The following is a 23,383-nucleotide window of genomic DNA, read 5'->3' as shown; positions in this document are numbered from 1 at the left end:
GTTTGTTGTTAATATATAGGAATGCAACAGATTTCTGTGTATTAATTTTGTATCTTGCAACTTTGCTGAATCCAGTTATTAGTTCTAATAGTTTTTTGATGGAGTCTGTGATTTTCTAAATATAGTATCATGTCATCTGAAAATAGTGACAGTTTTATTTCTTCCTTACCAATTTAGATGCCTTTGATCTCTTTCTCTTATCTAAATTGCTGTGGTTAGGACCTCTAGTACTTTGTTGAATAAAAGTTGTCCATCACACAACTATTTAGCCATGTCCCCTACAGACAGAGATTTAAGTTATTTTCAATCTTTCTGTTATGCATGATGTTGCAAAACTAACTGCATACATATACATTTTGCATACGTATGAGTTTATTTCTAGTGTAAATTCTGAGAAGTAGACTCAGTCAAAAGTTATACATTTTGACAGATCTTGCCAAATAGTCCCCAAAGAGGATGTACCAAGTAACACTCCTGCTAGCAATATATTGAGAAAGAGTCTTGATCTGCAGTCTATCATAGATTTCTGAGGGTCTAGAATCTCCTAATAATATATGCAAAATGCATTCATACATTTCTCTGGGGAGATCAATAGCTTTCACCAGATTCTCAGAGAGTCTGTGATTTCCTTAAAGATGAAGACTAGGGAATCAGAAATATAGCACTTACCCCCAAATAATTTATGAACAATTATGTAGGCATTTCATATTCATATCTGCCTTTTCCCCATATGCAATCTATTTATTTTGCATTACCCCTCAGATTCTCTCAAAGAAGTATAGATATTTGATGCTCATGTTCTATGTTGAGGACATTAAGATGTACATTTTAATCTCCACTTGTTTGTGAATTTTCACTGACTTTGTAGGACCTGAATATGTAAGGTCAATGTTGTTATTCTGAGTACTCACCAGAATTTTCTGCTTGGATGAACAGATGGAAATGCTGTTCAAGATTCAATTCCATGGACATCAGCTTACTGCTTGTTTATTAAATGTCCAGAGTCAAATAGCAAGACAAGTCTTTAATCAAGTTAAAAGGGTTCTAGTAATATTACTCTTCATTAAAATGGAATCCATAGGTGGGTTATGATAATATTAATCTTCATTAAAAGGGAATCCATAGGTATCCTTTGGTGAGTATCTGTATGTGTGAATGGACCCTGACCCTGCAAGGCCTCTGCCAGGAGCAGCCCAGCATATCTTTGTGGTCATTTGGGGACTTCTTAGAAGTTAGGGACTCACCCCAGCAGGAAACAAGAAAGTGGATGTGAGAAAGACTTATGCACAAATTCTAAACAAAATCCCTTGTTAGGATAAAGACTAATAGGGGATATGTTTATTGAATTGAATTGGTGCCTTTCCTGGAAACTACTCACCACTGTATAAAGAAGTATTAGTTGAGAATTTTACTATCTGTAGCAAATATGAAGGATTTTCATGACTTATTTTTTCTTTCTTTTTTTCCATCTCCCTTCTTTTACCTTCAAAATCTATCATTTCAGCCACCTGAAATGGTTATAGACCAAGTCAAGGTTTTTCAGAAAATTCCTATTTACACCATCTCCTTCAGTTACAAAGATGAGATTGCAAATGGATTTCTGAAAGATCTTGCTGCTTTGACTGGAGGAGAGTTCCATGCTTATAATTTTGACTGCAAGAATCCCTGTTCTTCAGAGGCTATTCAGGTGAGAGCTGAGAAGAGAGTGTTCATTTATTTGAACATCATAGGCTGGAGGCCCATGGATGATACCTTATTTGGGAAAACAGCAACCACAAAGACAACTATGTCAAGCAAATGATTCACTTAACAATGTTTGTACTGCAAAATATGGTCCAAGGACCACTAGAGCTAAAGCACATGTAAAACTGCAGATTCCTAGGTCCCACTTTAGAGCTGTTAAATCAGGCTCTAGGCATAGAGGGCCAGGAATCTCCATTAGTATATTTTTCTTCTAAACTTTTTATTATGGGAAGTTTAAGACATACACAAACACAGAAGAGTATATGGACCAACTTCCCTCTGTCCCGCACCACGCACCTATTAGTCAAATTAAAAAATTATCAATATTTTGCCAAACTTCAGGAATCTGTTCTTAACATGTATCTCAGGGGATCCATGTGGGAAAATTCAGATGCTAGGTAGTGTCTCCTGACTTCTCAAATTGTATAATCCTGACCATCAGATAAAGCAAATCATTCTAATGGGCCAAAGGGAGACAGTAAATAAAATTTTATTCTACAGTCCTTCAATCTTGACCTGAGGATGTACATTTCAAGAATACTCTTTTAGATAATGTGTTTTTTGTTTTATTGTCTGTCCTGAGGAGTGACTAAATCCAGAATAAGCCAGATTACAGACCAGTGCTTACATGTAAGGAGGGAATATAATTAATTCCCCCGAGTCTGGGGAATAAATAATCCAAAAAGATTGGTGAGAACATTACTCTGAGCTCACACGGGGCAGAGAATAGTGACTACTCCCCATCAGCCAGACTTGAAACCCACATAATCCTACGGTCATAGATATAGAATATAAAGAAGGGCCTTGTCTCAGTGGTGAAAACAACCAAATAATGCTCTAGTTCTGCCTAAAAAATCTTAAATGCAAGACCTGAAAGGATCAATCTGTTTCCAAGCAACTTAACTGCATTCCTTAACAAACCTAAAGAATAATTATAGGAAAGCAAAAATATGCACAATCCAGCAAAGTAAAATTGCAATTTCTGGTATCCAATCAAATAGTACTATGTATGCAAAGAAGCAGAAAAATACAGGCCCATAATGTGGAGAAAAAGCAAACATAAAAATTAAAACATATACATAACCAACCTGGATGTTAATGTTAGAGCATTGAAACAGTTATTATAACTATTTGATATATTCAAAAAGTTAGAGACATGGACAGTACAAATGAGACACCATCAAACTTTTAGAGATGAAAACTACGGTGTATGAGATAAAAATAAATGGGACAGGATGAACAACAGACAGACACTGCAGAACAAAAGATTAGTAAACTGCAAAGCAGCAATAGAAACTATCCAAAATGTAACACAGAGAAGAAGGAATTAAAGTCAAACAAAATAATAACAGCAATAACAAAACAAAAAATAAGGCATAGTGAGCTGTGGAAAATTTCAAGTAGCCTAATAAACATAATTGAAGCAATTGTGGCAAGAAAATTTCCAAATCGGATTAAAACTATAAATCCACAGATCCAAGAAACTTAATGAACCCTAAGCACAAGAAGCATGAAGAAAACCCCACAACATCATATCAGAATCTCAGAGGCAGTGACAAGAGAAAGTCTTAAAAGAATAGGTTGAAAGAAAGCAAATTATGTAGAGGAATGAAGATAAGGACAACAGATTTCTAATCAGAAACAGTGCAACTGAAAAAGACAATGGAGCTGACCAGAGAACTAATTCTTCCATCTCTACAGGGTGGAAGCAGGTTGGCAATGCTCTGATTTCTCAGCTGGGGTAGTATGTAGAGCTGAATGGAAAGGTGATTCTCCAAACCCCACTAGGCAGATGCAGGTGGTACTTTCAATCCTGTGGTAGGGTAGGATTGAGGAATCAGAGGATTGAGAAGGAAGCTGTTTATCTACCCCCTCCAGTGAAAGTAAGCTGTGCTCTAATTCCCCCACCAAGGTAATGTCCATGGAGTCCCATGGCAAGCTGGCCTGTACTCCACCAAACAGCACCGACTAGTCCTTACTATGCCTCACCACAGCCTTAATGTCATGTCAGTGGGACTCAGCAAGAGCTGAGCTTCCACAACACCCAGCATCAATGAAAATGAGAAAGGAAGTGTGAATTGGGGATAGGCAACAGTCTATTTTTCCTCTATTCCTGGAGGGAGGGTTGACAGAGAGCTGAGCCTCCACAACACCCACCAGCATAAGAATAAATTACATAATGTGAAATGGGACTAACTCTACTGTGGTCCTTCCTCAATGGAGATGAGTCTCCAACCCTATCCAGCATCAACAGAACCAAAGGAGGCAGTGCTTTGTGGGGGCTACTCAGTACTGTTAACCCTCTACCCTTAGGAGATCTTCTGTGAACAAAGTGTAGATAACTGTCCCACAAAAAGAGAGTTAAGCCTCCTGAAATTTATAGTGAATTTTAGCTGTAAAGTTATAAATTTATAGAGAAATTCATTATAAATTATAAAAATTATACATTAAAATTTATAGTGAAATTTAGCTATAAAAGTCCCCAAACATATAAAAAGTATACTAGAAAAATATTTACTGAAATTGTTGGGCAGAACTAGCCAAAGAGACACAGTCATAAATACTCCAGTCTAGGAAGTCTCTTTGTCCTCACAGATCCAAGACCTTCCTCCTTTGCACAGAGATACCAGAGTGAATGGGAAGAGTAGGCAGGAGAGACCCAGCCAGAGAAAATCAGGAAACCTCTTTATCCCTGTGAGCCAAGGACCTTCCTACTGTACCCAGTGACTTGGGACACCAGGGGGACAGCAGTAGAAGCACCAAGAAACACATGGAAACTTGATTAAGGGAAACCCTTGCTGTCTTCTCAGGCAACACCAGCAGGAATCAGTAGGAGCTCCAGTAACATGAGATTAATAAAGAAGACCATAATAATATCAAAAGTCCCTGAAGATTCAACTGCCATTGGAGCAAAAGCCCCTCAAAGTAGGACAAATCCCACATCCTATACTTAAGTATGGTGACTGACACCTAAAATAAAATATTTAAAATAGGGCCTAATGCTTTGTAACACAATAGACAAAATGTCCACGATACAGTGAAAAATCACCCATCATGCCAGGAGTAAGAAAACTGCAACTTGAATGAGAAAAGACAGTCAAATGATAGCAATGCTTAGATGAATCAGATATTGAAATAACCTGACAATAATTTTAAAGAATCTGTCATAAAAATGCTTTAACAATCAATTACAAAGTGTCTGGAGACAAATGAACAAATAGAAAATCTCAGCAGAGAAGTACAAGTTATAAAAATTTCCAAATGGATATTATAGAACTTGAAAATACAATATCAAACTCCCTGAATGGGCTCAGTGGTGGAGGAGATGACAGGGTAGTATTAGCGAACTTGAGGTCAGACAATAGAATCAAGCCAATCTGAACAAAAGAGAAAATAGACTGGAAACACACAATCACAGAGATCTGTGGGACAATTAAAGGTCCAACATCAGTGTCATCAGAGTTCCTCAGGAGAGGGAAGAGAAAGTGGGACTGAAAGACTACATGAAGAAATAATAGCTGAAAACTCCACAAATTTGGTGAAAGATATAACAGTATAGATTCAAGAAGCTGAGTAAACTCCAAACAGGATAAACCCAAAGAAATCCATGCCAAGATAACACATTTGAAAATCAAAGACAAAGATCTTGAAGGCACAGACTAACAGAAATGACACCAAATTGACATTGGATTTGGCAGAAGATTTCTTTGAAACCAAAGAGAATAAAAAAGAAGTGGTACAGTGTTTTTAGGTGTGGGAAGGAAAGAACCATCAACCACAAATTTTATGTATCGGACAAAACTATCCTTTAGGAATGAAGGGGAAATAAAAATATTCTCAGACAAATAAAAATTAAAAGAATTTGTTTCTAGAAGAGCTTTCATATTGGCTATAGGAATTCTTGAAGAAATAAGAAATGATAAAACAGGACATCTTAGATCATCAGGAAGAAAGCAAAATTTAGTAAATACACTTTCCTCATGAGATTTGTAAATCATATTTGATGATTGAAGTAAAAATTATAACACTTCTGATACTCAACACAATGATATTTAAAAGTGAGGAAGGCAAAGGGACCTAAATGGAAATGAACTTTCCATATTTCCCTTGAAGTAGTAAATGTTAAGTAGACTGTTATAAGTCATGTACATATGCTGTTATATCCAGAGAAACCATTACAGAAACAATATGAAGAGAAACACTAAAAAACAGTACAAATAAACAAGAAAGAAAGGAAGGGAAGGGGGAGAGAGAGAGAGAGAGGGTCAGAGCAATGCAGGGAGGGAGGGAGGGAGGAAGGAAGGAAGGAACAAAGGAAGGAAGGCAAGAAAAAGAGAAGCAAAGGAGTGATTCAATGAAAAAGAGTAGAAAATACTAAAATAGTTTAAGTACATGCTAATATAGCAATAATTACTTTAAATCTAATGGTCTACTTACATCAATCAAAAGACAGATACTGGCAGAGAGGGATAAAATAACCTTTCTGCATACAAGAAACTCTCCAAGTATAATGAAATAGGTTCAGAAGGAAAAAGGCATACTATGTAAATATAAATAAAACCCTGGATTGGATATATTAATAACTAAAAAAAGAGGACTTCAGAGCAAAGACAAAGAAAATGTATATAATAATAAGAGGATCAACCTACCAGCAATACATAAAGAACCTCAGTGTGTGTGGACAACCAATACAACTTAAAAATACATGAAGCATGCTAACAAACTGGGTAACCTAGAAGAAATGGACAACTTTGTAGAAAAATACAACCTTCCAAGACTGACCAAGAAAGAAACAGAAAATCTAAACAGACCTATTACTAGAAATGAAATTGAATCAGTAATCAAAAAAACTGCCCAAGAACAAAACTCCCAGACCAGATGGATTCACTGCTGAATTTTATCAGACTTTTAGAGAAGACATAATACCCATTCTCCTTAAGTTTTCCAAAAAATAGAAGAGGAGGGAATACTTCCAAACTCATTCTATGAAGCCAGCATCACTCTAATAGCAAAACCAGGCAAAGATACCACAAAAAAAGAAAACTACAGACCAATATCCCTGATCAACATAGATGCAAAAATACTCAACAAAATATTAGCAAACCAAATTCAAAAATACATCAAGAGGATCATACACCATGATTAAGTTGGATTCATCCCAGGGATGCAAGGATGGTACAACATTCGAAACATCAACATCATCCACCACATCAACAAAAAGAACAAAAACCACATGATCATCTCCATAAATGCTGAGAAAGCATTTGACAAAATTCAACATGCATTCGTGATAAAAACTCTCAACAAAATGGGTATAGAGGGCAAGTACCTCAACATAATAAAGGCCATATATGACAAACCCACAGCTAACATCATACTTAACAGTGAGAAGCTGAAACCATTTCCTCTAAGATTGGGAACAAGACAAGGATGCCCACTCTCCCTGCTTTTTTTCAACATAGTACTGGAGGTTCTAGCCATGGCAATCAGACAACACAAAGAAATACGAGGAATCCAGATGGTTAAGGAAGAAGCCCAACCATCACTGTTTGTAGATGATATGATATTGTACATAAAAAACCCTAAAGACTCCACTCCAAAACTACTAGAACTAATATCGGAACTCAGCAAAGTTGCAGGATACAAAATTAATACACAGAAATCTGTTGCTTTCATATAAACTAACAATGAACTAGCAGAAAGAGAAATCAGGAAAACAATTCCATTCACAGTTGCATCAAAAATAATAAAATACCTAGGAATAAACCTGACCAAGGAAGTGAAAGACCTATACCCTGAAAACTACAAAACACTCTTAAGAGATATTAAATAGGATACTAATAAATGGAAATTCATGCCATGCTCTTGGGTAGGAAGAATTAATATTGTCAAAATGGCCATCCTGCCTAAAGCAATCTACAGATTCAATGCAATCCCTATCAAAATACCAACAGCATTCTTCAACAAACTGGAACAAATAGTTCTAAAATTCATATGGAAGCACAGAAGACCCAAAATAGCCAAAGCAATCCTGAGAAGGAAGAATAAAGCTGGGGGGATCTCACTTCCCAATGTCAAGCTCTACTACAAAGCCACAGTAATCAAGACAATTTGGTACTGGCACTAGGACAGACCCACAAACCAGTGGAACAGGATAGGGAGTCCAGATATTAACCCAAGCATATATGGTCAATTAATATATGATAAAGGAGCCATGGATATACAGTGGGGAAATGACAGCCTCTTCAACAGCTGGTGTTGGCAAAACTGGACAGCTACATGTAAGAGAATGAAACTGAATTACTGCCTAACTCGATACACAAAAGTAAATTCGAAATAGATCAAAGACCTGAATTTAAGTCATGAAACCATAAAACTCTTAGTAGAAAATATAGGCAAAACTCTCTTGGACATAAACATGAACAACTTCTTCATGAACATATCTCCCTGGGTAAGGGAAACAAAAGCAAAAATGGGCAAATGGGACTATATCAAACTAAAAAGCAAAGGACACCATCAGTAGAACAAAAAGTCATCATCCTACAGTATGGAAGAATATATTCATAAATGACATATCTGATAACAGGTTGACATCCAAAATATACAAAGGGCTCATGCACCTTAACAAAAAGCAAATAATCCAATTAAAAATGGTCAAAGGATCTGAACAGACACTTCTCCAAAGAAGAAATTCAGATGGCCAACAGACACATGAAAAGATGCTCCACATCACTAATAGAGAATTGGAAATTAAAACCACAATGAGATATCACCTCACACCAGTAAGGATGGCCACCATCCAAAAGACAAACAACAACAAATGTTGGCAAGGATGTGGAGAAAGGGGAACCCTCCTACTCTGCTGGTGGGAATGTAAATTAGTTCAACCATTGTGGAAAGCAGTATGGAGGTTCCTCAAAAACTCAAAATAGAAATCCCATTTAACCTAGGAATTCCACTCCTAGGAATTTACCCTAAGAATGCAGGAGCCCAGTTTGAAAAAGACATATGCACCCCTATGTTTATCACAGCACTATTTACAATAGCCAAGAAATGGAGGCAACCCGAGTGACCAGCAGTAGAGGAATGGATAAAGAAGATGTGGTACATATGCACAATGGAATATTATTCAGCCATAAGAAGAAAACAAATCCTACCATTTGCAACAACATGGATGGAGATAGAGGGTATTATGCTCAGTGAAATAAGCCAGGCAAATAAAGACAAGTATCAAATGATTTCACTCATCTGTGGAGTATAAGAACAAAGCTATAACTGAAGGAACAAAACAGCAGCAGACTCACAGAAACCAAGAATGGACTAACATTACCAAAGGGAAAGGGACTGGGGAAGATGGGTGGGAAGGGAGGGATAAGGGGGGGAAAGGGGCATTACGATTAGGACACGTAATGTTGTGGGGGGGGCACGGGGAAGACAGTATAGCACAGAGATGACAAGTAGTGATTCTATAGCATCTTACTTCACTGATGGACAGTGACTCTAATGGTGTATGTGGTGTGGACTTGATAATGGGGGGAATCTTGTAATCATAGTGTTGTTCATGTAAGGATATATTAATGATACCAAAAAAAAAGAAAGAAAGAAGTGATGGTAAAAAAATAAGAAAATATTAAAGGGGTTTGGGATGGAAGAGGATAGAAAAATACGAGTAAAAAAGTGGTTGCAGAAAGAAGATGTAGGAATAAGAAAATGTGGTAGCATTGAAATTTATAGATTGCAATTCTCATATGCATGCCTGGAATTTTCTGTATTTTCTATAACTCATATAACTTGGATATAAGCCCTCCAATTCCACTACTGTCAGCAAAAAAAATTGTGATCTTATCATTTTAAGGTTATCTGTCTATTCCAGTTTAAATCATAAACTCTCTTCAGGTTAAAAAAATGCATGAAGCAAAACCTGACAGGGCTAAAAGGAGGAATAGACAAATATAAAATTATAGTTGAGAACTAAGGTCCAACTAAAATCCATCATGAACACAGAAATCCTGAATAAAATATTAGAAATCTGAATCCAGCAATGTATTAAAAGAATTATACATCATGACCAAGGGGGATTTATTCCAGATAAAAAAGGCTGGTTCAGCCCTGGAATATCAATCAGTGTGATCTAACATATCAACAGGCTAAAGAAGAGAAATTATATGATCATATCAAATTGTGCTGAAAAAACCTTGACCAAATCCAATATCCATAATGATAAAAAAAACTCAGAAAAATAGAAATAGATGGGACTTCCTCAATTTGCATCAGCATAACACCTATAGCTGAAATCATACCTAATAGTGAAACATTGAATAATTTCTTCTTAAGGCCATGCAGGCAAGTGTATCCATTCTCACTGCTCTTACTCAACATACTACTGGAAACTCTATCCTTGGCAACAAGTTGAGAAAAGAAATAGAAGGCATACAAAAATTGGAAAGGAAGAAATAGAACTTTCCCTACTTGTAGGTAACATCTTGTCTATGTAGAAAACTCCAAGGGGTCAAAAAACTAGAATTATTAAGCAAGTTCAGCAAGGTCAATGGTTGTAAGATGAATACACAAAATTCAGCCACATTTTGGTGAAGTGTTAATATACAGAAGTCAAAATTAACAGTTATATACCACTTACAGTTGCTCCAAGGAAAATGAAATAGTTCTGTACTTTAAAATATGTACAGAATTTTTGTACTGAAAAGTATAAAATGCTAAAGTAAAATCAAAGAAAATATATATAAATGGACAGACATACTATGTTCATGGATTGGATGACTCAACATATTGGAGATGTCAGTTCCTCCCTATTTGATCCCTAGGTTTAATACAATTCCTATAAAAATCCCAGAGAGGTTCTTAATAAACATAGCCAAGTTTATTCTATTTGCATAGCAAGTCATAGGCCCTAGAAAAGTTTAAACAGTTTTGCATAAGAAGAATAGAGTGGGAGCAATCATTGGATATGACATTGAGGCTTACTGTGTAGTTGCTTTAATCAACTATGTTACTTTAAACACTATGGCTTTGATAGAGGAATAGACACATAGGCCAATGTAGAACCTAGAAATATATCCACATAGTATGCCAAAGTGATTTTTTACAAAGGTGCAAAAGTTATTCAGTGGAAGAAGAGCTGTTTTCAACAAATGGTTGGAGCAATTGGACATTAATAGGCAAAATAATCTAAACCTCACTCCATGCAAATATTAACTCAAAATAAATTATGGATTTAAATGTAAAATGTAGAACTATAAAACTTCTAGAGAGAAATATGGTGGTGTGGGAGTCTCAAGGACCTCAGGCCAGGGAATTAATTTTTAGTCTTGACACCAAAGTCATGAGCCATAAAAGAAAAGATTGGTAAACTGAACCTCATCAAAATTAAAACCTTTTGCTTTGTGAAAGACCCTACTAAGAGGATAAGACAGGCTATAGACTTAGACAGAGTATCTGCAAATCACATATTGGACAAAGGCCTACTATCTAGTGTATATGAAGAACTCTCAAAACAGTAAAACAACAACAACAAAAACCACCCAGTCAGAAAATAGGCAAAACACATGTACAGACATTTCATAGAAGAGGATATGCAGATGGCAAATAAGCATATGAAAATGTGTTTAATGTCATTACTGTTAAGGGAATGCAAATCAAACTGCCATGTGATATCACCACACACCTATCAGAACGCCTAAAATAAATTATGACAAAATTGAGTGCTGGCAAGAATGAGGAGAAACTGAATCATTAATACATTGCTGGTGGAAACGTAAAATGACACATACACTCTGGAAAAAGGTTGACAGTTTCCTTAAAAAGTAATATTTAATTACTAAATGACCCAGTTCTTGCTCTCATAGGCATATATTTTGGGCAATGAAAACAAGTTCACATAAAAACTTGTACTTGAACGTTCATAGCTATCTTATTTGAATTGACAAAAACTGCAAATAACTCAGATTTGCTTTGACAACGGAATGGGCAAAACAAGTATAGTACAACCATATCCTGGAGTACTACTGAGCAATAAAAGAATAAATTTTTGATGTGTGCAACAACTTGAATGAATCTCTAGGGAATTTTGCTAAGGGGAAAAGGTTATATACTATATGATTCCATTCATTTTAAAATGTCTAAATTTTAGAAATAAAGGACAGGTTAGAGGTTGTCAAGGGTTAGGGAAGAGTGTAGGGAAGAGTATGAGAGGGAGGGAGGTGGGAGTGGTTATGAAAGAGCAACATGAAGCATAGCTTGTGATGATAGAAATGTTCTGCATTTAGACTACAGTAGTAGGTGTACAGACCTACACAGGTAAGAAAATTGTGTACAACCAAATATACACACACACACATACATAACACCCAGATGAAGACAAGTAACATGGGAGAGCTGAATAAGATCAGCAGATTGTATCAATGTCAATATCCTTGTTATGATATTATATTACTGATTTGCAAGATGTTAAACTGAGTGGGAGAAACTGAGTGAGGAATACATAAAATCTCTTGGTATTATTTACTACCACTGCATGTGAATCTACAATTTATCTGAAAATGTTTAATTTTTTTTTGCATGTATATATATATATTTATTAAGATATCATTGATATACAATCTTATGCTCAGGTTTCACATGAGCAACACTGTGGTTACTACATTCCCCCCATTATCAAGTCCCCACCACATACCCCATTATAGTCACTGACCATTAGCATAGTAAGATGCTATAGAGTCACTACTTGTCTTCTCTGTGCTATACTTCCTTCCCTGTGGCCCCCCTATATTATGTGCACTAATCATAATACCCCTTAATCCCCTCATCCCTCCCTTCCCACCACCCTCCCTAGCCCCTTTCCCTTTTATAATCACTAGTCCATTCTTGGATTCTGTGAGTCTGCTGCTGTTTTGTTCCTTCAGTTTTTGCTTTGTTCTTATACTCCACAGATGAGTGAAATCATTTGGTACTTGTCTTTCTCCACCTGGCTTATTTCACTGAGCAAAAAGTTTTAATTTTTAAGAGGACAATTTATTGGTAAAACAAAAAATATAATAAATTTGACATCTCAGATTAAATCGTAAATTGGTCAAAGGATACAAATTACCAAAACTCTCAAGAAGAAATACAATCCTGCATTGAATTTATAGTTAAAAACCTTTCCACGAAGAATATTCCAGACCTAGATGACTTCATTGCTGATTTATATCAAACATTTAAAGGAGAAAATAATATCAATTCTACTCAAACTCTCCCAGAAAATTGAAAGGACAGGATATTTTTCAATTCATTTCATAAGGCTAACATTAACCCATTAACCTGATACCAAAACCTCACAAATACATTATAAATTGATAGGTTAATATCCCTCATGCATATAGATGCAAAAATTCTGGACAGTAATAATATGTAAAAGTCTAACGCATAATGACCAAGTTGGGTTTATCCTGGAAATGCGAAGTTGATTTAACATTTGAATACCAACATGCAATTAACCATATGAACACACTAAAAAGAACTTTGCAGTCATCTCAATTTATGAAGAAAAGGCTTTGACAAAATCCAGCATGATTTCTAATAAAAGCTCTCTGTGAAATATGAAAAGAATGGACTTCCTGGATCTAATAAATGGCATCTGAAAAATCTACAGCTAACATCATACTTTAATGGTAAAAGATTGTATGCTTTCCCTCTAATATCAAGGAAATGACAAGATGCCTACTTTCATCACATCTATTTCACAGTATAATGGAAGTTCCAGTTAGTACAATAAAACAGGGATGGTTGGGAAAGGCATACGGATTGGAAAAAATGAAGTAAAACTGTATTTTCTCTTAACATGGTTATCTATGTAGAAAATTGGATGGAATATACAAAAAAACTAGTGGATCTAGTAAGTGAATTTAACAAGATTGTAGAATGCAAGGTCAATATACAAAAAATGAATTTTGTTTCTATGTATTAGCAAAGAACAATAAAAAATTGAAATAAAAATTTTCATTTACAGTAACATAAAAAATATGAAATACGTACGGAAAATAAGTGAAAGGCCTGCCACTGAAAACTACAAAACATTGTTGACAGAAAATTTTTTTGTGAGTCAGAAGATATGACAGGGTTAAGATGTCCATTCTCTCTCAATTGATCTGTAGATTCATTGCAATCTCAATCAAAATCCCAGCAGGCTTTTATGTAAAAATTGACCCACTGATTCTGTGGAAATGCAAAGGATTTAGAATAGCCAAAACAACTTTGAAAAAGAAAAATAGAGTAGGTGACTAACACTACCTGACTTCAAGACTTATAAAGCTATAGTAATCAAAACAGTGGTGTTAAAGATAGACATACAGATCAATGGATCAATGGAATAGAATAGAGAAACCAGAAGTAGACTGACACATGTGGACAATTAATTTTAGGCAAAGATTCAAAGATAATTCAATGGAGAAGGGATATAGTTTTATTTACCAAGAAATAGTATTGGAACAATTGTATATTCATATGCAAAAAATGAACTTTGATCCAGACCTCACACTACTCAAAAATTAATTCGAAATAGTTCATGGATCTAAACATTAAATGTAGATTTTTCTCCTTCTAGAGGAGAACACAGAAAAAACACTTTGTGACATTGTATTAGACAAAAAGAAAAAAACTTTAATGGGGTATTAAAAGCATGATCCATTTCAGAACAAATTAATAAAATGGACTTGATCAAAATGGAAAGTTTCTCGGAGCAGAGCCAAGATGGCGGCGTGAGTAGAGCAGTGGAAATCTCCTCCCAAAAACACATAGATCTATGAAAATATAACAAAGAAAACTCTTCCTAAAATAGAGACCAGAGGACACAGGACAACATCCAGACCACATCCACAGCTGCAAGAACCCAGCTCCTTGCGAAGGCGGTAAGATACAAGCCCCGGTCTGGCGTTACCCGAGCGCCCCTCCCCCCGGCTCCCGGCGGGTGGAAAGAAACCTGAGTGGTTTTTTTTTTTGGCGAGTGCTTATTGGAAGCCTTAAAGGGACGGGGACCCGGATGCCAGGGAGGCAGGGCGGCAGGACCGGTGGGCGGGTGCCTGAGACCGGTTCCTGAGGACGGAGAAAATTGCGCGTTTTTCCCCTTTCTTTTTTTTTCTTTTTGGCGAGTGCTTTCTGGAAGCCTTAAAGGGACAGGGACCCCAATACCAGTGAAACAGGGCAGCAAGACTGGTGAGCGGGTGCCTGAGACTGGCACCTGGGGAAAAAGAAAATCGCGCATTTTTCCCAATACTAGGGAGGCAGGGCAGCGGGACCGGTGGGCAGGAGCCTGGGGCCGGCGCCTGAGGACAAAGAAAATCACGCGTTTTTCCCCTTTTTTGTGGGGGAGTGCTTTTTCGAAGCCTTGGAGGGACGGGGACCCCAATACCAGGGAGGCAGGGCAGAAAGACCAGTGGGCGGGTGCCTGGGACCGGCGCCTGAGGACAAAGAAAATCATGCGTTTCTCCTTTTTTTTTCTTTTTGACAAGTGCGTTTTGGAGGCCTTAGGGGGACAGGGACCACAGTGCCAGGGAGGCAGGGTGGCAGGGCCGGTGAGTGGATGCCTGGGACCAGCGCCGGGGGATGGAGAGGGTCGCGTTTTTCCCTTTTTTTTTGGTGAGTGCTTTTTCGAGGCCTTGGAGGGACGGGGACACCAGTGCTAGGGAGGCAGGGCAGCAGGACCAGTGAGCGGTTGCCTGAGGACAAAGAAAATCGCGTGTTTTTTCCATTTTTTTTTTCTTTTTCCTCTTTTGTTGTTGCTCTTGTTGTTTTGGTTTGGAGAGTGCTTTTTTGGAAGTCTTAAAGGGGCAGGACAGGACACTTAGACCAGAGACAGGGAATCTGGGGATCTCTGGGCACTCTAACCCCCTGGGCAATGGGGAGCACAGAGGCCCCTTATAGAGATAAATAGCTTCCCGCCCGCTACCCCTCCAATGGGACTCCACCATTTTGGAGGAGCAGCCCCAGCCAAGCCACGCCCACAGAAACAACAGAGATAAACTCCATAGCAAACGGGCAGGTAGCAGAAGCCCTGTCTGCGCACAGCTGACAAGCATTAGCCACTAGAGGTCGCTATTCTCCCAGGAGAGGAAGGCCACAAACCAAGAAGAAGGGAAGCTCTTCCAGCGGTCACTCGTACCAGCTCTGCAAACTATCTCTATCACCATGGAAAGGCAAAACTACAGGCAGACAAAGTTCACAGAGACAACACCTGAGGAGACAGACCTAACCAGTCCTCCTGAAAAAGAATTCAAAATAAAAATCATGAACATGCTGACAGAGATGCAGAGAAAAATGCAAGAGCAATGGGATGAGATGCAGAGAAAAATGCAAGATCAATGGGATGAAGTTCGGAGGGAGATCACAGATGTCAGGAAGGAGATCACAGAAGTGAAACAATCCCTGGAAAGATTTATAAGCAGAATGGATAAGATGCAAGAGGCCACTGAAGGAATAGAAACCAGAGAACAGGAATGTATAGAAGCTGACATAGAGAGAGATAAAAGGATCTCCAGGAATGAAACAACACTAAGAGAACTATGTGACCAATCCAAAAGGAATAATATTCGTATTATAGGGGTACCAGAAGAAGAAGAAAGAGGAAAAGGGATAGAAAGTCTCTTTGAAGAAATAATTGCTGAAAACTTCCCCAAACTGGGGGAGGAAATAATCGAACAGACTATGGAATTACACAGAACCCCCAACAGAAAGGATCCAAGGAGGACAACACCAAGACACATAATAATTAAAATGGCAAGGATCAAGGACAAGGAAAGAGTTTTAAACGCAGCTAGAGAGAAAAAGGTCACCCATAAAGGAAAACCCATCAGGCTAACATCAGACTTCTCAACAGAAACCCTACAGGCCAGAAGACAATGTCATGATATGTTTAATGCAATGAAACAGAAGGGCCTTGAACCAAGGATACTGTATCCAGCACAACTATCATTTAAATATGATGGCGGGATTAAACAATTCCCAGACAAGCAAAAGCTGAGGGAATTTGCTTCCCACAAGCCACCTCTACAGGGCATCTTACAGGGACTGCTCTAGATGGGAGCACTCCTAAAAAGAACACAGAACAAAACACACAACATATGAAGAATGGAGGAGGAGGAATAAGAAGGGAGAGAAGAAGAGAATCTCCAGACAGTGTGTATAACAGCTCAATAGCGAGCTAAGTTAGGCAGCAAGATACTAAAGAAGCTAACCTTGAACCTTTGGTAACCACGAACCTAAAGCCTGCAATGGCAATAAGTACATATCTCTCAATAGTCACCCTAAATGTAAATGGACTTAATGCACCAATCAAAAGACACAGAGTAATAGAATGGATAAAAAAGCAAGACCCATCTATATGCTGCTTACAAGAAACTCACCTTAAACCCAAAGACAAGCACAGACTAAAAGTCAAGGGATGGAAAAACATATTTCAGGCAAACAACAGTGAGAAGAAAGCAGGGGTTGCAGTACTAATATCAGACAAAATGGACTTCAAAACAAAGAAAGTAACAAGAGATAAAGAAGGACACTACATAATGATAAAGGGCTCAGTCCAACAAGAGGATATAACCATTCTAAATATATATGCACCCAATACAGGAGCACCAGCATATGTGAAGCAAATACTAACAGAACTAAAGAGAGAAATAGACTGCAATGCATTCATTTTAGGAGACATCAACACACCACTCACCCCAAAGGATAGATACACCGGGCAGAAAATAAGTAAGGACACACAGGCACTGAACAACACACTAGAACAGATGGACCTAATAGATATCTATAGAACTCTACATCCAAAAGCAACAGGACATACATTCTTCTCAAGTGCACATGACACATTCTCCAGAATAGACCACATACTAGCTCACAAAAAGAGCCTCAGTAAATTCCAGAATATTGAAATTCTACCAACCAATTTTTCAGACCACAAAGGTATAAAACTAGAAATAAATTCTACAAAGAAAGCAAAAAGGCTCACAAACACATGGAGGCTTAACAACATGCTACTAAATAATCAATGGATCAATGAAAAAATCAAAATAGAGATCAAGGAATATATAGAAACAAATGACAACAACAACACTAAGCCCCAACTTCTGTGGGACGCAGTGAAAGCAGTCTTAAGAGGAAAGTATATAACAATCCAGGCACACTTGAAGAAGGAAGAACAATCCCAAATGAATAGTCTAACATCACAATTATTGAAACTGGAAAAAGAAGAACAAATGAGGCCTAAAGTCAGCAGAAGGAGGAACATAATAAAGATCAGAGAAGAAATAAACAAAATTGAGAAGAATAAAACAATAGCAAAAATCAACGAAACCAAGAGCTGGTTCTTTGAGAAAATAAACAAAATAGACAAGCCTCTAGCCAAACTTATTAAGAGAAAAAGAGAATCAACACAAATCAACATAATCAGAAATGAGAATGGAAAAATCACGACAGACTCCACAGAAATACAAAGAATTATTAAAGACTACTATGAAAACCTATATGCCAACAAGCTGGAAAACCTAGAAGAAATGGACAACTTCCTAGAAAAATACAACTTCCCAAGACTGACCAAGGAAGAAACACAAAAGTTAAACAAACCAATTACAAGCAAAGAAATGGAAACAGTAATCAAAAAACTACCCAAGAACAATACCCCGGGGCCGGACGGATTTACCTTGGAATTTTATCAGACACACAGAGAAGACATAATAACCATTCTCCTTAAAGTGTTCCAAAAAATAGAAGAAGAGGGAATACTCCCAAACTCATTCTATGAAGCCAACATCACCCTAATACCAAAACCAGGCAAAGACCCCACCAAAAAAGAAAACTACAGACCAATATCCCTGATGAATGTAGATGCAAAAATACTCAATAAAATATTAGCAAACAGAATTCAACAGTATATCAAAAGGATCATACACCATGACCAAGTGGGATTCATCCCAGGGATGCAAGGATGGTACAACATTCGAAAATCCATCAACATCATCCACCACATCAACAAAAAGAACAACAAAAACCACATGGTCATCTCCATAGATGCTGAAAAAGCATTTGACAAAATTCAACATCCATTCATGATAAAAACTCTCAGCAAAATGGGAATAGAGGGCAAGTACCTCAACATAATAAAGGCCATATATGATAAACCCACAGCCAGCATTATACTGAACAGCAAGAAGCTGAAAGCATTTCCTCTGAGATCGGGAACCAGACAGGGATGCCCACTCTCCCCACTGTTATTTAACATAGTACTGGAGGTCCTAGCCACGGCAATCAGACAAAACAAAGAAATACAAGGAATCCATATTGGTAAAGAAGAAGTTAAACTGTCACTATTTGCAGATGATATGATACTGTACATAAAAAACCCTAAAGACTCCACTCCAAAACTACTAGAACTGATATCAGAATACAGCGAAGTTGCAGGATACAAAATTAACACACAGAAATCTGTAGCTTTCCTATACACTAACAATGAATCAATAGAAAGAGAAATCAGGAAAACAATTCCATTCACCATTGCATCAAAAAGAATAAAATACCTAGGAATAAACCTAACCAAAGAAGTGAAAGACTTATACTCTGAAAACTACAAGTCACTCTTAAGAGAAATTAAAGGGGACACTAATAAATGGAAACTCATCCCATGCTCATGGCTAGGAAGAATTAATATCGTCAAAATGGCCATCCTGCCCAAAGTAATATACAGATTTGATGCAATCCCTCTCAAATTACCAGCAACATTCTTCAATGAATTGGAACAAATAATTCAAAAATTCATATGGAAACACCAAAGACCCTGAATAGCCAAAGCAATCCTGAAAAAGAAGAATAAAGTAGGGGGGATCTCACTCCCCAACTTCAAGCTCTACTACAAAGCCATAGTAATCAAGACAATTTGGTACTGGCACAAGAACAGAGCCACAGACAAGTGGAACAGATTAGAGACTCCAGAAATTAACCCAAACATATATGGTCAGTTAATATTTGATAAAGGAGCCATGGACATACAATGGCAAAATGACAGTCTCTTCAACAGATGGTGCTGGCAAAACTGGACAGCTACATGTAGGAGAATGAAACTGGACCATTGTCTAACCCCATATACAAAGGTAAACTCAAAATGTGTCAAAGACCTGAATGTAAGTCATGAAACCATTAAACTCTTGGAAAAAAACATAGGCAAAAACCTCTTAGACATAAACATGAGTGACCTCTTCTTGAACATATCTCCCCGGGCAAGGAAAACAACAGCAAAAATGAGCAAGTGGGACTACATTAAGCTGAAAAGCTTCTGTACAGCGAAAGACACCATCAATAGAACAAAAAGGAACCCTACAGTATGGGAGAATATATTTGAAAATGACACATCCGATAAAGGCTTGACATCCAGAATATATAAAGAGCTCACACACCTCAACAAACAAAAAACAAATAACCCAATTAAAAAATGGGCAGAGGAACTGAACAGACAGTTCTCTAAAAAAGAAATACAGATGGCCAAGAGACACATGAAAAGATGCTCCACATCGCTAATTATCAGAGAAATGCAAATTAAAACTACAATGAGGTATCACCTCACAGCAGTAAGGATGGCTGCCATCCAAAAGACAAACAACAACTAATGTTGGCGAGGCTGTGGAGAAAGGGGAACCCTCCTACACTGCTGGTGGGAATGTAAATTAGTTCATCCATTGTGTAAAGCAGTTTGGAGGTTTATCAAAATGCTCAAAACAGACCTACCATTTGACCCAGGAATTCCACTCCTAGGAATTTACCCTAAGAACGCAGCAATCAAGTTTGAGAAAGACAGATGCACCCCTATGTTTATCGCAGCACTATTTACAATAGCCAAGAATTGGAAGCAACCTAAATGTCCATCGGTAGATGAATGGATAAAGAAGATGTGGTACATATACACAATGGAATACTACTCAGCCATAAGAAGTGGAAAAATCCAACCATTTGCAGCAACATGCATGGAGCTGGAGAGTATTATGCTCAGTGAAATAAGCCAAGCGGAGAAAGAAATACCAAATGATTTCACTCATCTGAGGAGTATAAGAACAAAGGAAAAACTGAAGGAACAAAACAGCAGCGGAATTGCAGAACCCAAAAATGGACTAACAGGTACCAATGGGAAAGGAACTGGGGAGGATGGGTGGGCAGGGAGGGATAAGGTGGGGGGAAGAGAAAGGGGAGTATTAAGATTAGCATGCATGGGGGTGGAGGGAGAAAGGGGAGAGTGGGCTGTACAACACAGAGAGGACAAGTAGTGATTCTACAACATTTTGCTAAGCTGATAGACATTAACCGTAATGTAGTTTTTAGGGGGGACCTGATATAGGGGAGAGCATAGTAAACATAGTATTCTTCATGTAAGTGTAGATTAAAGATTAAAAAAAGAAAGAAAGAAAGAAAGAAGGAAGGAAGGAAGGAGGGAGGGAGGGAGGGAGGGAGGAAGGAAGGAAGGAAGGAGGGAAGGAAGGAAGGAAGGAAGGAAGAAGGGGGGATTACTCCTTGATGGAATAAAACTATTGGTAAATCAAAGATCAACACATGCTTTAAATATCCTTAATGTTGATCACTTAAAGGGTGTCAGATGATCAGCTATGGAGGTACTCTTTTCTGATCATATTCCTTTCTCTTAATAATAAAAAAAAAAAGCAGTTCCTCTGTGCTGACCTCCATTGAGTTCTGCACAGTGGTATAGAGGGCATGTCAAAGTGTGGGCAAAGGGTCTGTTTGTTTCTATGCAGAAGATCAAGGCCTAGCTTGGATACCCAGAAAATGAACTAAGATATGATATGAGGAGGAGCTTCTGGCATCAGCACTCTCTGGAGGACTTGTGCTGGGGGATGATCATCAAAAAGCCTCCACAGGGATCCAGATGATGCTGCGGTTGTGGCTGCATCCACCCCACCATTTCCTGGACTTGCCATTGAAATGAAGAGGGAGATGTCTATGCTGGCATGTGCATACAGTGAGACAACGAATTTGACCGGATCTGTACTGTTGGAACTCAACCAGGAGTTGGGAGGGGTGCAAGTTGTAGCACTCCAAAATCTTATGACTATAGACTATCTACGGTTAAAAGAACATATGGGATGTGAACAGATCCCAGAAATGGGCTGCTTTAATTTGTCTGATTTCTCTCAGACTGTTCAAGTACAGTTGGACAATATCCATCATATCATAGACAAATTTTCACAAATGCCTAGGGTGCCTAACTGGTTTTCTTGGCTCCACTGGAGATGGCTGGTAATTATAGATTTTCATTGTTTATGTCACCATATTCCTATTATGTTAATATGTGTGTGCAAGTTCGTTAGTAGTTTAAAACCTATACATGCTTAAGGTACTCTACAAGAAGATATGTCAAAGAAATAATCAATCCTCCCATGTTTTCTTCCATATGCTACCTCTATAGCTTTTCTTCTTCCTTCCTAATTACAACCCTTAAATAGAATTCGTGCCTCATATCGAATTTACCGAGTATCATAATTCCTCCAGGTGGTAAAGATACCTCGAGACAAGTGCTGGGCATAGAAGCCACAGGGCATAAATCTGCAAAGAAGTAAAAAGCTAACCTTTGCAAACAATATGGCTTCTCTCTCACTTACCAACTTTACATTTCCCTGTATGGCCCCGGAAGATGACTGGTTAGCCAGAGACGGGTAAGATTCCTCAAGGGAGGAACAACCTAAGACAGGCACAGTCGCAGGGGGGCCATCAGGTGAGAAATTGGGGATCAACAGAGGTGAGGCTCAGAACCTCACCCCCCCTGTTTTGAGAGAAATCTTCTGCATCCGTGGATGTTTTGCTGCCCTTGTTTAGCTTGGATTAATACTTAGTCCATAGGCACACACCTGATCATCTACATTTGCTCTCTTACAGCACTAAACTATGTTTTCTACCTTTATCTTGCATCTACCTACCACTTTAGCTTTTTATTAAAAATAAAAATAATAATAATAATAAAAGGAGAAATGTGGGATCCACATATAAATCAAGTATAAAAATCAAACGAATATTCATATTTGACCTGATTGTTTATAGTTCATAATGCATTATCAAAACCGAAAGTTTCTGTGATGACTGCCTTTGTACTGTTCACCATGTAAGAATTTATTCACTATGTAAGAATTCGTTCACCATGTAGGAACTTGCTCGTTATGCTTCAGAAGATTGGAGACTGACGAGAATTAGGCTTCAGATGAATTAATGATTGTGCATTGAGCATTGACCCCTCTATACAGAATTTTATTGTTGTTAACAACCATTTGATCAATAAATATGAGAGATGCCCTCAAAAAAAAAAAAGTATGATACACACTCATTGTAACAATTTAAACAATTTGAATTACAGAAAGATTTTAAATCCTTTCTTCCTCCTCTCTACATAACTGCTATTAGCATATTGTGTATCATTCCATACTTTTCCTATGCTTATGCAAACAAAGAATTATCTATTTAGAGTTTCATTTTGCTTTTTACAAAAACGTGATATGTTCTTTATATTATTCTACCACTTGCTTATTTTCACTTAACAGTATGTCTTCTACACCTTTCCAAGTTCATACATCGAATGGATGCACCATAATTTATTAAATCAGTTTGT

General features: G+C 37.6%; 1 protein-coding gene across 4 annotated transcripts in view; it reads left to right on the top strand.

The window, feature by feature from the left end:
* Positions 1-23,383, top strand: part of VWA3B (von Willebrand factor A domain containing 3B) — a 206,573-nt gene that overhangs the window by 121,074 nt on the left and 62,116 nt on the right. For all 4 annotated transcript variants that reach the window (XR_012132934.1, XR_012132935.1, XM_073240008.1 and 1 more), the window contains exon 14: positions 1,505-1,687. Coding sequence is in view for 2 of the 4 variants with exons in the window: in XM_073240008.1 (XP_073096109.1) it covers positions 1,505-1,687 (183 nt within the window). In the remaining 2 variants the exon portion in view is untranslated. The remainder of the gene's footprint in view (positions 1-1,504; positions 1,688-23,383) is intronic.

This window comes from Manis javanica, chromosome 1, assembly GCF_040802235.1.
Source record: "Manis javanica isolate MJ-LG chromosome 1, MJ_LKY, whole genome shotgun sequence".
Classification (NCBI taxonomy): Eukaryota; Metazoa; Chordata; class Mammalia; order Pholidota; family Manidae; genus Manis; species Manis javanica.
This window is presented reverse-complemented; position numbering and strand designations above follow the sequence as displayed.